This window comes from Aegilops tauschii, chromosome 3 (genome assembly GCF_002575655.3).
Source record: "Aegilops tauschii subsp. strangulata cultivar AL8/78 chromosome 3, Aet v6.0, whole genome shotgun sequence".
NCBI classification, from domain to species: domain Eukaryota; kingdom Viridiplantae; phylum Streptophyta; class Magnoliopsida; order Poales; family Poaceae; genus Aegilops; species Aegilops tauschii.
Window position 1 is genome coordinate 145465515 of NC_053037.3, and position 13104 is coordinate 145478618.

Genomic DNA, 13104 nt, shown 5'->3' on the forward strand with positions numbered 1-13104 from the left:
GAGCAGCGCCTGGGCGGGAACGACGTCCTGGCGGGAGCTGCGTCCTGGCGAGCAGCGCTGGGCGGGAGGGAAGGGCGCCTGGCGGGAGCTGCGTCCGGGCGGGAGCGGCGCTGACCGCGAGCTTGCGGGAGGAGCGGACGACGGGAACGGCGCCGACCTGGAGCGGCGCCTGGGCGAGAAGTAACGACGCCTGGCGAAGAGAAGACGCGGCGGCGGCGAGATGGGATCGGAGCACGAGTTGCGCGTGCGAAAAAAAAGACCTAAAGCTCTAATACCATGTTAGGAATAAGCAACTTGTATTCCCATGAGGCCATAGGCCGATATATATACATGTACATATGTGGTACATATGTAGGAAACCCCTTATACTACAGGATAAATACAAAGAGGTATACATGACTTATATTATAACTTTAACAGTTGAAAGCCCTGGCTGGCCAGGGGATAAGAGCAGGAGGTAAAAACCCTAGATGCCATCCTCTCATTCGGGCTGCATCCCCACGTCTCGTGTTGCCCTCTCTCCTCCCCATTGCTCTTGTTTTCCCCCTGATTTCTCTTTTCTATTTTCCCCTTTGTGGTTTGACTAGGCGGTTTATAGGGTCATCCAATTTTTATTTGCAGGTGCTAATCTTGCTGCAAGTTGTTGGCTGGGTCTCTTTCTCCCTAGGGAAGGCATAGTAGACCTCGGGTAAATCAAGGATCTCGCGGTGGCTATAGCGATGCCCCTATCATCTCATCCCTCTTTCTATGTGCTTCTCTCCATGGACAGCATCGCCATGGCCAGATCGATGGTTAAAGCCGTAGGTGAAATATATTTATCTTTATTAGTCATTTATGACAAGCACACTCTTCCTTGATTTGATTTTCTTCAGGATGTGATTATTTACTGTTTTTCTCTCGATGCAGCATTTTCCCTTGATTAAGTTCAGAAGATGGCGCTCGTTGCCAGCGGGATCTCGAGGAACATGTGACCTCCATGGTGTTCACTGCCAGACGGTTTGGCAAGGAGGGGTAGCTTATGCGGCGATCTTTCTTGGGGAACCCTGGGCAACCGTCATTCAGGTCTCCTACTAAAGCTCCTCCTCGCCACACGCCATGTCTTCCACCCTGACATGTAAGTTGCGCTCCACCCATCCCCATCTCTCTCTCTTGTTTATGTTGTCTGATTGAATGATTATGGTCATCTCATGATTGTGGAAGATTTCTTGCTCTTCTGGGCTTGTGGAAGTGGCCACTTATGGAGGTTGATTGATTTGGTTGGTTCGATAGGATCCCAACCTGAGGAGAATAATGGTTTGGAGATGGCTAGGTAATGTGATAGATTCAGACATCTTATTTGTTGGATGTGTATTTCTTTTTAAATAGGCAATATGTTCTTGTTTGATTGCTCTACAAGGTCTCAAATAGTCAGCTACCATCATTCTTAAATCAAAGGAAAGATTACTGCACTTGTAGTTATGATATGTGCTAATAATGAATTGAAAACATGAAAATTGTAACCTGAAGGTTTGAGCGTTGTCACCTAACCTTTTCTGTTTATAATGAACACCAGGGTATAAATCTTCAAGTGCCTTTCTTGTTTAAGCTTGTGTTCGATTAGCTTGCAGCCCTTGGTAGCACTAAGACTTCACTGGCATCATTTACAACCCTATTGGCTCTCTTTGCAGCGGTCTGTGGGGCATCGACCAGACTGGCAGCGACCCCGATGGAGGGGAAGGGCTCGACAGGCGCTTCCAGGCAGGAGAGGCTTGGGGGCCTCGTGGATTGGGGAGATGGCGGCCACCCGGGTTTCTTCGATCGATCTGCGATCTGGACAGGGCCACGGCAACGCGAGCGTGGGGCGTAGGCGAGCGACCCTCTGCAGCCACGCGTTGACAGGTAGAAGGCATAACACTCCTCCCACCTTTGCTTCTCCCCTCCTCCCCTTCACTTCCCACTCCTTTCCGATCTAGACTGCCCACCTACGTCCGCATCTTTTTTCTCTCGATTTGTACTACTTGATTCTTTGGTTCTCTTATAATATTATTTTGATTCCTCAACTTTTAGTTACCTGTCGAGACTATAAGAAGAATTTTGAGGAAGAATTTGATCAAGAAGACCAAGGTGAATTATATCTCTCTTGAACACAGTCACGCCTGTTCCTGCATTTTTGGATTTTTCTGTGTAGTAGAGCACATGCCATGATTTTGTACTCCTCTTCCTTCCGCAACCTTGCCTGCCGAGCGCACTGAGCTGTTTTGCTGTACAAAGAGCCTCTCCTTTTCAATGTGCCATGGTGTCCCTCTCCAGGCTAGCTCCAAACTTCTGCCCCCATCATTCCCATGGTGTCTAAGAATATCATAGGGAAGAGGCTCTGGGAGAGGGGGTTTGGTTTTACTTTTCTGGTTTTGCAACGCGATGCGATGAATTTATCTTGCACGTATGGCTTTATTCCTTCATTTACCATATGCAAATATTAATCTTCAATTTGTTTGGTTTCCTATGAGTGGAGATTACTGTGATGCTATGTAAGCCTAAAGTGTAGAGTGAATCAGATATGTGCTAGGTCCACTAATTTAGCTCATTACCTTGCTTCACTGTTGTGTAGATGCAAAACTTGTTTTCCCTTGTGCTGAATTTGCCACTATTTTTCATTTCTTCTCATTATGATCTAATCAAAGTGACTCGATGTATTTGAGGCTCTCGTGCATGTCTGGTTTGGACTTGCCCTTATTTTTTACCAAATCACTAAACTAAACTGTATAAATAAAATAGACCCCCTCCTTTCCAACACCTTATATATTATTAGAGTGAGCAATAACATGTTATCATATTCGGTTTCTTGTGAGCAGCACTTCAGTTTAGATTGTCATATACTCTTTGGTATATAGCATTTTTGCTTATATCTATTGCCTATTTTGCATAGAAAGATGGTTTGCTTTGGAGAGGAATTAGATGAGGCCCATGAGTCCTAAGTAAGTGTGATAAGCAAGCCCTGCACTTCTATTTACTGTTAAGCGTCAACTAAATTTCTGATACTGGCATTTCAGAGATAATACAATCAATCCAACTGTTAACTTTGGTGTGCTTTTTGGACGGACTAATATGAAGACGCTGGCTAGCTCGCATTGCCATCATATAGTCTAGAAGCAAGGGCAAGGATTATAGGGAAAATAAAGGTACAATGCTCCAAATATATTTTACCTTCTCGGCGAAGTTTTGGTGCTTGCGCAAGAAAATAACACCATCAATATACCTACTGCTCATTTTTTATTTAGGCAATTAGCCATCCGTAGGAAAAGCCAACTAATTGTACTTTCTCTATTGCAGAGGTGAAATTACTACTACTTTTCGAAAGTTTTTTTTATGCATGTTCCCCTTTCTTAATCTTCTATTTTTTCAAATGTACATACCTATGCTTATAATCATTATTACACTTGGTTCTACTGCAAGAGCATACTTTATCTTTCCATTTCCATCAATCCATCTTGATGTGTGATCGGGTTGTTGTGTGATGCTGTTAGCTATTGATATGGTGTCTGCTTATGTCTGTTCATAAGTACACCCTTTGCCTATTGTTCGGTTGAGACATATAGCAAGCACAAGAAAAATCTGCTAATGAGTCCTTAGCTAGCTTTTGATATTTTAGTCCTCTGGCCTTGTTCACACATAGCTCCAAAATTAGGGAACTAGAAATAACTGATTCTTGTCCCCAAAAAACAGCTAGGTGATTTTCATAGACCTTCTGACCTTCATTATTATATGCTTTTGCATTTGTTGCATTCGTTCTTTCAGGTTGTTTCATTATTTTTCCATGTTGGCTTTAGGATGCCCAGTGTATTTCAGCTCATATGTACATGTATTGTGTATGGTTTATTTGTCCTATCTGCCGGTGTCTGAGCATGACAAGCAGCAAAGAGGGAGGGGGATTTTTCAAGTACAAAGCAAAATGTGCACAAAATAGATGCAGCTCACAATGTCATAGCATAGAGTGGAAAAAATATACATTGTACATATATCATAAATACTATTATCCAGTGCTCACGATTTATGTTCACATAGATACATGGTAACAACAACATCCCTGGTTTTGTGGATAATGACTACTCCAGTGCCACAACTGTAGAATACACTAGACTGGTCAAAAGTGCTCCATTGCCTCAATTGTAGAATACACCGGACTGGCCAAAAGTTGTCCATAGCCACAACTGTAGAATACATGTCGCAGTTTGACCTTCATACTCTCAATTTGAAGCTTCAGCTCATCCTGTTTAGCCAAAAAATATCATAAATTGCACATTCATTTGGGTAAACATGTTGGCTTTCATGTAGTGATATTTTGCTTTGGCAGTGTGCATCGTATGATGCTGAGGCCTAGAGATGAACCCTTCCATCATCTTAAAAGAAAAAAAAGTTTGTACCCAATAGAATGAAATATTTTTGCCCAGGGTGAAACAACTACCTGGGCATGAGAATGCCTAAGGTCTCTTGCAGTTTCTGAAACTGCTGCCTGCAGATCAGAGATATCTCGGAAGCTATCTCCCCGGAAGCTCCTGTAAACTGAATCCCCACTGCTGCTGCTACTGAGTTGCGCTACTGTGTGACTGGTTGTGAATTTGTCTTCAGGGTTGTATCAGCATGGTAAGAGATCTCGCTGCCAGCACTGCCTAAAGGGCTAGCTTCAGGATTGACCTATTTATATTTACGAGTGTGTGATCACATTGCGATGGCAGAGATGACTGGCGGAATAATACAGTTGATGTTCCATTTCTGTCAGCCCACTCTGCTGTAGACAGAATAGTTAGTAACACTCTAATACACTTTTTTGTTTGTATTCAGTTGATAGGTGTAATCAACAATTTTCAGAAAACAAAATCAAATGCAGACTTGAGTATTACTTGAGGGCGCACTGGAAAGGCTTCCAGAGCTAGGAGAAGAAACGGTTGAAGAAGATATGGTCTTGGGTGTTTCACAGGCATCAGGTGTAAGAGTGCACGAATGACAGTTTGCCCTTTGAAACGACGTACGCCGTACAGAAGCTTGGAATGCATTCAGAGATTTTTGTTGAAGTCTTGCTTCCTTTGAGCTTCCTGCAAAAAATCAACAATGGTAACCACACGATTAAGATTGCACTAGGCATTTCTTATCCTATACTCTACTGGGTTTTATTCTTTATAAAAATTGTTCAGCTAAATTTTCTGCAAATTTCCATATTGAACTTGGAACCAAGTAGTTGCAGTGCAACCTTCAGTGTTAGGCCGGTAGCTGGGGAATTAAATGAGAAGACAATGATAATCCTACCAAATGCTTTTCTCACTATATATCACAGTGCTCCAGCTAATCATCCTAAAAGTTTTCCAAGGCGTATAGTGGTAACATTAGACACTACCAACATCAAACGTGGTGTAGAACTGAAATTAGTATGACAGAGAGAACTAATAAAGGGGTGAAAGTTTCTTATGACCGTAATATCGTCCGTTTTCTTCCGACCAGTTTCGTAAGTTGTCCTTGGTCGTCCGTATATGTTTCTGCTTGGTAAGTTATGTGGGATAGAATTCGAATTTCTGTTATGGGCCACTAAAAAATTGCCCGATGTGCTAATCTTTTGGACTTCTTTTGTAATTAATAGTCCCACCCTGCTTCTTTACATCAAATCCTAGCAACTTATATATGTGCTAGATATGCAAGAATCAAACAAGCGAGCGAAGCCTGCCGCATAATGCCACCAATCGAAAAACATCTCCTCCGAGGAGGAAGACCAGGCTGCTATCAGCAACCAGCGAGCGAGGAAGGAACCAAAGAATAGAAACAGCCCGTCGGCTTGTGCAGCTGCGGAGCATCCTGAAGACCCCTGTAACACTAAAAGAGGGGAGGGAAGGGTGGATGGAGGAGGAGCAGAGAATCACCTCCAGGCCAAGGAGTTGGTGTCGCAGGCGACGACCCCCGCCAGGGGCAGTGGTCGCGGCCGCCGTCCCAGTCGACGAGCGCGTTGGCGACGTTGCCGAAGCACGCCTTGACGGACATTAGCGCCTCCCCTGTCTCCTATCCCGTCGCTGCCAACAGCCCAAGCACCGCCGCACGACGACGGTCCTAAAGCGACCGTCCTTACCTTTTCCCTCCGCCGCCTGCACACTCCGTACGGGATCGAGAAATCTCCTCTCCGGACCCACCTTGTGTCCGTCAGGGGAAGAAGCATAGCCGTGGTGGTGGTGTGTTTTTTTGACGGGTGTGGTGGTGTGTTGTTTGTGGTGCGAAGAGAGAGTTGAGGCTGGCGCCGTGGGGCCCACACTACTGGAATTAGCTTATTTGCCGTCTGCCATTTCTTTTCCGTCTGCTGGCTGACGGCAAAGGTCTTTGCCATCCGCTTATAGAAAACGGACGGCAAAGAACTGGCTGATGTCAAAGAAAGTCTTTGCCATCAGCCATTTCTTTGCCGTCAGCTGGCGGACGGCAAAGAATCTTTGCCGTCAGCTGGCGGACGGTAAAGAGAGAGGTGGGCCCCACTAACGAGCTGCTTAGAAAAAAACCTAACGGCAGACGACAAAGAGCAAAAAAGCGGACGACAAAGGGGGGCGGACGGCAAAGAGATAACCTAACTAACGGCCGGGTCCCCACCCCGCTCCCTCCCTCTCTCTCCCTCTCTTTCTGTCCTCCCCACCCCGACGAGACTACCGCCGCCCCCGCCACCAGCCACCCCGCCGCCACCCCCACCACCCGCCGCCGCCACCCGCCCACCCACCGCCTCTCGCCCCGTCGCCCCGACCACCCGCCGCCCCCTTGCCCCGTCGCCCCACCACCCGCCGCCGCCTCCTCGCCCTGTCGCCCCGCACCCCTCCCCTGCGGCGCCCCTTCCACGCCGGCCAGCCGCCCCCTCCCCTCCCCTGCGTGGCCCTTCCCGCCCCGTCCCGCCGCGGCCTCCCCCTCCACCGGGCCGCCGCCGCCCCCACCCGCCGCGGCCTCCCCCTCCACCAGGCCGCCGCCGCCCCCACCCGCCGCGGACTCCCCTCTACCGGGCCGCCACCGCCCCCACCCGCCGCGGCCTCCCCCTCCATCGGGCCGCCGCCTCCCCCTCCACCGGCGATCCCCTGCAGGTGAGTGATCTTCCCCCCTTTTTTGTTTAGTTTGTTTTAGTTTCTTTTAGTTAATTTAGTTTCTGTTTTAGTTATAGTTTTACTTTAGTTTTAGTTTTATTTTTAGTTTAGTTTATTTTAGATTAGTTTTAGTTTTAGTTTAGAAGAATAAGAAGAGTAGGAGGAGGAGGAGGGAGGGAGAGGTGGAGGGAGAAGAAGAAAGAAAAGAAGAAGAAGAAAGAAGAAGAAGAAGAAGAAGAAGAAGAAGAAGAAGAGGAAGAAAGAAGAGGAAGAGGAGGAGGAGGAGGGAGGAAGAGGAGGAGAAGAAGAAGAAGAAGAAAAGAAGAAGAAGAGGAAAACGGAGAAGAGGAAGAAGAAGAAGAAGAAGAAGAAGAAGAAGAAGAAGAAGAAGGAAAGAAGAAGAGAAGAAGAAGAAAAGGAAAAAACAGGAAGAAGAAGAAGAAGAAAAAGATACCCTGACACCCCGACACCCTGACACCCCGACCCCGACACCCCGACAGCCTGACACCACACCCCGACCCACACCCCGACCCCGACCCCGACACCCTGACACCCCGACCCCAACACGCAACCCCGACACCCCGACACGACACCCCGACCCCCGACACCCTGACACCACACCCCGACCCCGACCCCGACCACCCCGATCCCGAAACAGCACCCCGACCCCGACACGGCACCCCGACCCCGACACGACACCCACGACACCAGAGGCCGACGAGGTCATATATTTGTGAATTATGTGTTAGGTCATATATTTGATGCCACTGAACCCTATGAGCCCGTCATTGATTATAGTGATGATGATGATTATGCATTTATTGATGATAGTGATCGAGATTATTAGTAGTGTCAGGTATTCAATTTTTTTATGTTGTACTTGATGATGATACATAAGTGATATACATATTATTATTCATGTCGGTATTTTTTTATGTTGTACTAATTTCGTTTACTCTTTGTCATGGCAGGTGTTGAAAGATGGTGGGCGCTGGTCGAGAGCGCTCCGAGGCCCCTTCTTCGTCGGCGCGTGGTGGGAGGTCTTCCATTCCACACGCACCTCTCCGCCGAGCGTTGCTGGACAGTATGGCGACACCGCCGGGCCCTTCTTCGTCGACAGCGGTGCCTAGCAGGGGACGAGGTAAGGGAGGGAAGAAGAGAGGAGTTGGAGCACGTGGTCGCGGGAGAGGAGGTAGGGTGACTGCTAGGGCGCCTTCCTCGCCGCCACCCCCAGCTGTTTCACCTGAGCATGTGACTGCTAGGGTGGACTCATCCGAGAAGGAGGCTACACGGACTCCGGTCCATGAGCCTTCGGCCCACGAGCCTCGGGTCGACGGGCCTTCGACCCACGAGCCCCGGAGGAGCACACGTCTGGATGGGGTACCTGGCCGGATGAGCCTGAGGGGCCGAGTGGCCATGCTGATGATGGCGGGGAGCTGACTGATATTGAGGAGGGGGGCACCGTCTACCAGCGTGGTTGTACACGGCTCCCGTCCGTGCCGGCGACCCGCGAGCAGAGGTGGTTGATTTTCCCTGATGGGAGAGGTAAGTGCATTTAATCTTTTTATACCTTCTGCATTCACGTTTCTTCAAATATCTAATGCGTTGGCCTTGTCATGCTGTAGGGGTTGGGACCACCATCATAGTGTCCGCCGGCCCAACTCCGTCCTTGGAGTGCTTTGCCGGCAAAACTTCCCGGGGTTTGTCACGTTGCCTGGTGAGGGTCGGCTTCCAGAGCTTGGATTGAGCTGGGAGCACTACTTGGCTGCCCTGGCCCCGCCGGGTGAGATTATCGACGGTGTCTTGTGCGACACGAGGGCAGACGTGGTGATCAGAAAGTTCTGGGTAATTTCTCCTTTACACATTTAAAAATCTTCAACTAGCTAGTTATTAATTGTACTAATCAATATTGTCTCATTTGATTGCAGACATTCTACAGGTGTGAGAAGGGATACGAGGAGGAGGCGGCAAATGTTATCAAGAACGTCTGCAAGCGCCTACTACAGAACTTACGGCACGAGGCTCGGGTGCAGGCTGTTCGAGACTACTACGCCTTGCGTGGTATCAAGAAGCCCAAGCCGGCGTGCCGCGATAAGTTCCTGAGTAAGGAGCAGTACATGAAGGTAATTCTTAAGGCCTTGTACTTACTTCCTTCATTTAGTAATTCATAGCCGTAGCGCTCAAGTTTCTATTTGCTAACTTAGGCGCCTCCGAGATGGTGTGCGGATCGGATGGATTGTTGGGAGGTGTTGGTCAATGAGTGGTGCTCAAAAGAATGGCTAGCCGTCCACAACGCGGCCAAGGACAAATGTGCCCAAATGGAAGGTGTGCCACACCATCAAGGCAGCTCCAACTTATATCAGTTCGGGCGGAACTGGGTATGTGGTTTGCTTCATGATTCATGCAATTCATTCATCATGCTAGCTTGAGCCCTTTAATTACTAATTTACTTTGTTTCTCTCTTTCAGGCACGCTACAATAAGGCGGATAAGGTGCCAGAGGTGTACAACCTATATGCCATGGCCCACACTGCCTCTTTCAAGAAAGTCAAGGCATTCTCTCCGTCTGACCTCGATGATGCAAACAACTTCACCAACATATCCTCCCACGACAAGCTCGTGAAATATAGAGATGAGGGGAAGGCGAGGAAAGAGGAGGACTTTAACCCGAGCCAGGGTCCCATTGATCCAGAGCTGGTGATGATATCTGGTGGCGGGAGGTCCCATGGCTCCATAGCCATTGGAGATGGACTTATCCGTTGTCCTATCACTCTCCCGGAGATCAAGGCGCGCCAGTCGAGCTCCGATCCTGAGATAAGGCCTCGTGAACGGCCAGTCCAACTCGCCATCAAGGTTAGTTATACGTACTCAGCTATCTTTCTCCATTACATTGTCTGTGCTTCCATCAATGATTACAAATGGTAACGAGGAGTGGTGTTGCAGGCTGCTATACAGAGTGAGAGAGAGAGAACGGAGAAACTTCTGGCGGAGGCGGCGGAGAGGCAGCAGGAGTTGGAGGAGAGGATGACAACGATGTTGGAGGAGAAGAGGGCACGGAATGACATGCAGGCAAGGGCCATGTACGAGCTCCTTGTGGTAAGTTTCTTCTGCAGATTAGCGAAAACATTCATGTAGTGTTTGTCTCATTACTAACTAGTATGACTGAGTCATCAAAACCAAATGTGCAGTCTGTGTGCGAGAAGACCGGTCAGACCGCTCCGCCGATGCCAGTGATTGCTCCTGGGACCACGGTGAGTTTAATTTGAATGGACATTACTTGCTAGTCTTGACATTTGAGTGTCATCATGCTAACGAGACATTGGAAATGATCTTTGGTGCAGCGTAACTCCATACAAGCATCGCACGATCCTTCTCCAGCTACCGGCACGAGCCAGCCCACTCCTACACCTCCATGGTCATGGTAAGTTTTTCTAGTGTTTTGCTTAACAAATGCATAAAGACCTAGACTTAGCCTTATTTCCTTCAATATGCTTACCACAATGACCTAGAATTAGCTTCTTTTCCTCCAAAATGACTTAATAAGCTTACTGACCTCCAAAACCATCCATTTTACCTAAGTTAGCTCTAAAACAATCTATACTTAGCTTTGTTTCCTCCAAAATGACCTAAGTTAGCTCTAATATGCTTAATTAACTAGGTTTGCTCAATAATGACATGTACTTAGCTTACTTATGTCAAAAATGGCATAATTTGCTTAGTTAGCTCATAAACAATCCATTTTACCCAAGTTAGCTCTAAAATGACACATTCTACCTTAGTTAGCTCATAAATGATCCATTTTTACCCAAGTTAGCTCTAAAATGACCCATTTTACGTAGACTAGCTTCAAAATGATCCATTTTACCTATGTTAGCTCTAAAATGACCCATTTTACCTAGGTTAGCTCCAAAATGACCCATCTTACCTAGGTTAGCTCCAAAATGATGCATTTTACCCAAGTTAGCTTTAAAATGACCCATTTTACCTAGATTAGCTCATAAACGATCCATATCACCTAGGTTAGCTCACAAACGATCCATTTTACCTAGTTTAGCTCCAAAATGACCCATCACACCTAGGTTAGCTCTAAAATGATGCATTTTACCTAAGTTAGCTCATAAACGATCTATTTCACCTAGGTTAGCTCATAAACGATCCATTTAACCTAACTTAGCTAAAAAACGATCCATTTCACCTAGGTTAGCTCCAAAATGACCCATCTTACCTAGGTTAGCTCTAAAATGATGCATTATACCTAAGTTAGCTCATAAACGATCTATTTCACCTAGGTTAGCTCATAAACGATCCATTTCAACTAAGTTAGCTCATAAATGATTCATTTCACCTAAGTTAGCTCATAAATGGCATATACTTCTTCTTCTAGTCACCTTTTTTCTAACTTTCTTATTTGCCATTTTGCATATTTCATTCACTTCACGGAAGCTAGCTTGCTATGATGGAGTGCTTGTTTTTTCTTTCATTCTCCTCTAGTATTCTTCTAGCTTGCTATGATGGAACTTGCTATCTTGATGAAACTTTGCATTGTAATATGTATGGATGGAACAATGTGTATGTGCAACTTATTATGTATGAATGGATGGAACTATATATGTATGCACGATGAAACTTATGTGCTGGATATGTCATATGTTTGCTGTTAAATAACCCTGTGAAATATATATATATATATATATATATATATATATATATATATATATATATATATATATATATATATGTCATATATTTGCTGTGAAAAATTGCTGGATTAAAAAAAAACAGAAAAAAGAGGCACCTTTGCCGTCAGCCGCTGATGGCAAAGGCTCCTTTGTCGTCTACCGCGGATGGCAAAGAAGCCACGTGGCGGCCACCTGTGCTCCCTGGGAGCTGACCCATTTGGTCAGTTTGCCTACAGCGGCGGACGGCAAAGGCCGGATGCTCTTTGTCGTCAGCGGCGGACGGCAAAGGCTGCCGTTAGCCGCCTAACGGACTAACAACGCATTTATTGCCGTCGTCTTTCTTTGCCGCCAGCCGCTGATAGCAAAGGCCACTTTGCCATCCGCTTCAAAAAGCAGACGGCAAAGAAGCTCTTTACCGATCCGTACTTTGCCGGAGCCTTTTGCCGTCCGCGACGGACGACAAAGGCCTTTGCCGTCCGCCATCCTTGCCTTTGCCGTCTGCCATGGCAGACGGCAAAGTAGCTGATTCCTGTAGTGCCACCTTGTGTCAGCGGGGAAGGGAGAAACCGGGGGAGATGGACACGACCTACGAGCGAAGAGAAAACTGGTGACGTGTACACATGGAGCACCAGCACCGACGAGCAAAGCGGCTGGTTTGGGAGAACGTGTGTGCACACATGTCGACTGGTTTACAAGACGGGTAAACATATCCGAGTCCGGAAAACCACTAAAAGCACAGGCCATGTGCAGGAAATAGCGGTCCTAAAATGAGATCACACGAACGTGTTAGTGTATGTATGTATTTTTTTGTGAATAAGTGTACGCATGTATTTGTTCTCCGAACACATACATTGCTGGATTTGATGCTATATATTTTTGTTATCAGGTTGGATTTACCTCAGTTTGTGTCCCTCGCGAACTCAGACCGTCTAAAAATGTGAAAATTGGATTCCTAAAAAAAATGTAAAAACAGAAAGATTAATATATAGAGTAGTATAGCATGCAGTCGAACAAAAAATATAAATTGTCTTCAGGCATTATTGATCCCGGTTCATACGAGTGCCTAATAAACCACCAACGCCCAATCTCCATGAAGCTATTGTTTCAGATTTAAAAAAGGATGTCATGCCTGACGTTCCTAAGACGGACATATTGGAGGTGGTATGTACGAACTTGGCAACCACCATATACATCCTTTTGACCAAACATTGATGCTACGGAGGAACAACAACAATTGCATCCAAGTAAAATTACTCTAAAAGTGTCGGATGCTCAACATTTTAATTGTCTAAATGGCAGTACAATCTGCCGATGTGGTATGCAGAATATAATCAATTTATTTTATCCTAAATCTGT

General features: G+C 46.6%; 2 protein-coding genes across 9 annotated transcripts; one reads left to right on the forward strand and one right to left on the reverse strand.

The window, feature by feature from the left end:
- Positions 1 to 487: 487 nt before the first annotated feature.
- Positions 488 to 11734, forward strand: LOC109754123 (uncharacterized). Of its 6 annotated transcripts, none has more exons than XM_073510185.1 (16): positions 488 to 800; positions 907 to 1114; positions 1201 to 1309; positions 1668 to 1878; positions 2047 to 2103; positions 2906 to 2954; positions 3030 to 3158; positions 8042 to 8615; positions 8696 to 8915; positions 8999 to 9193; positions 9275 to 9448; positions 9539 to 9922; positions 10013 to 10165; positions 10258 to 10320; positions 10411 to 10490; positions 11517 to 11734. In XM_073510185.1, the coding sequence occupies exons 10-16, from the start codon at positions 9188 to 9190 to the stop codon at positions 11524 to 11526; spliced, it is 870 nt and encodes a 289-aa protein (XP_073366286.1). In that variant the 5' UTR covers positions 488 to 800; positions 907 to 1114; positions 1201 to 1309; positions 1668 to 1878; positions 2047 to 2103; positions 2906 to 2954; positions 3030 to 3158; positions 8042 to 8615; positions 8696 to 8915; positions 8999 to 9187; the 3' UTR covers positions 11527 to 11734. The 6 variants fall into 6 exon arrangements, 4 of the variants coding, with proteins under 4 accessions (XP_073366286.1, XP_073366285.1, XP_073366287.1 ...); XM_073510184.1 differs by having other exon boundaries at positions 493 to 804; XM_073510186.1 differs by lacking the exons at positions 488 to 800; positions 907 to 1114; positions 1201 to 1309; ... (2 more) ...; positions 2906 to 2954; positions 3030 to 3158 and adding an exon at positions 4913 to 5088 and having other exon boundaries at positions 11513 to 11734.
- Positions 3972 to 6238, reverse strand: LOC109754122 (uncharacterized). 3 transcript variants are annotated; one of them, XR_002230632.4, is made up of 4 exons: positions 5886 to 6215; positions 4878 to 5069; positions 4442 to 4765; positions 3972 to 4246 (listed from the first exon to the last, which is right to left on the reverse strand). XR_002230632.4 is itself a non-coding variant. In XM_040403693.3 (3 exons), the coding sequence occupies exons 1-3, from the start codon at positions 6001 to 6003 to the stop codon at positions 4242 to 4244; spliced, it is 315 nt and encodes a 104-aa protein (XP_040259627.1). In that variant the 5' UTR covers positions 6004 to 6238; the 3' UTR covers positions 3972 to 4241. The 3 variants fall into 3 exon arrangements, 1 of the variants encoding a protein (XP_040259627.1); XR_012204492.1 differs by having other exon boundaries at positions 4442 to 4762; positions 5886 to 6170; XM_040403693.3 differs by lacking the exon at positions 4442 to 4765 and having other exon boundaries at positions 5886 to 6238.
- Positions 11735 to 13104: the final 1370 nt, after the last annotated feature.

Bases quoted from the DNA above. Each gene is read 5' to 3' on its own strand.
- LOC109754122 (XM_040403693.3), bottom strand. From the start codon at position 6,003: ATGTCCGTCAAGGCGTGCTTCGGCAACGTCGCCAACGCGCTCGTCGAC. The intron at 5,070-5,885 runs GTGATTCTCTGC...GATTTTTTGCAG, and splicing joins ACCAACTCCTTGGCCTGGAG to GAAGCTCAAAGGAAGCAAGA.
- LOC109754123 (XM_073510185.1), top strand. The intron at 9,449-9,538 runs GTATGTGGTTTG...TCTCTCTTTCAG, and splicing joins ATCAGTTCGGGCGGAACTGG to GCACGCTACAATAAGGCGGA. The intron at 10,166-10,257 runs GTAAGTTTCTTC...CCAAATGTGCAG, and splicing joins CCATGTACGAGCTCCTTGTG to TCTGTGTGCGAGAAGACCGG.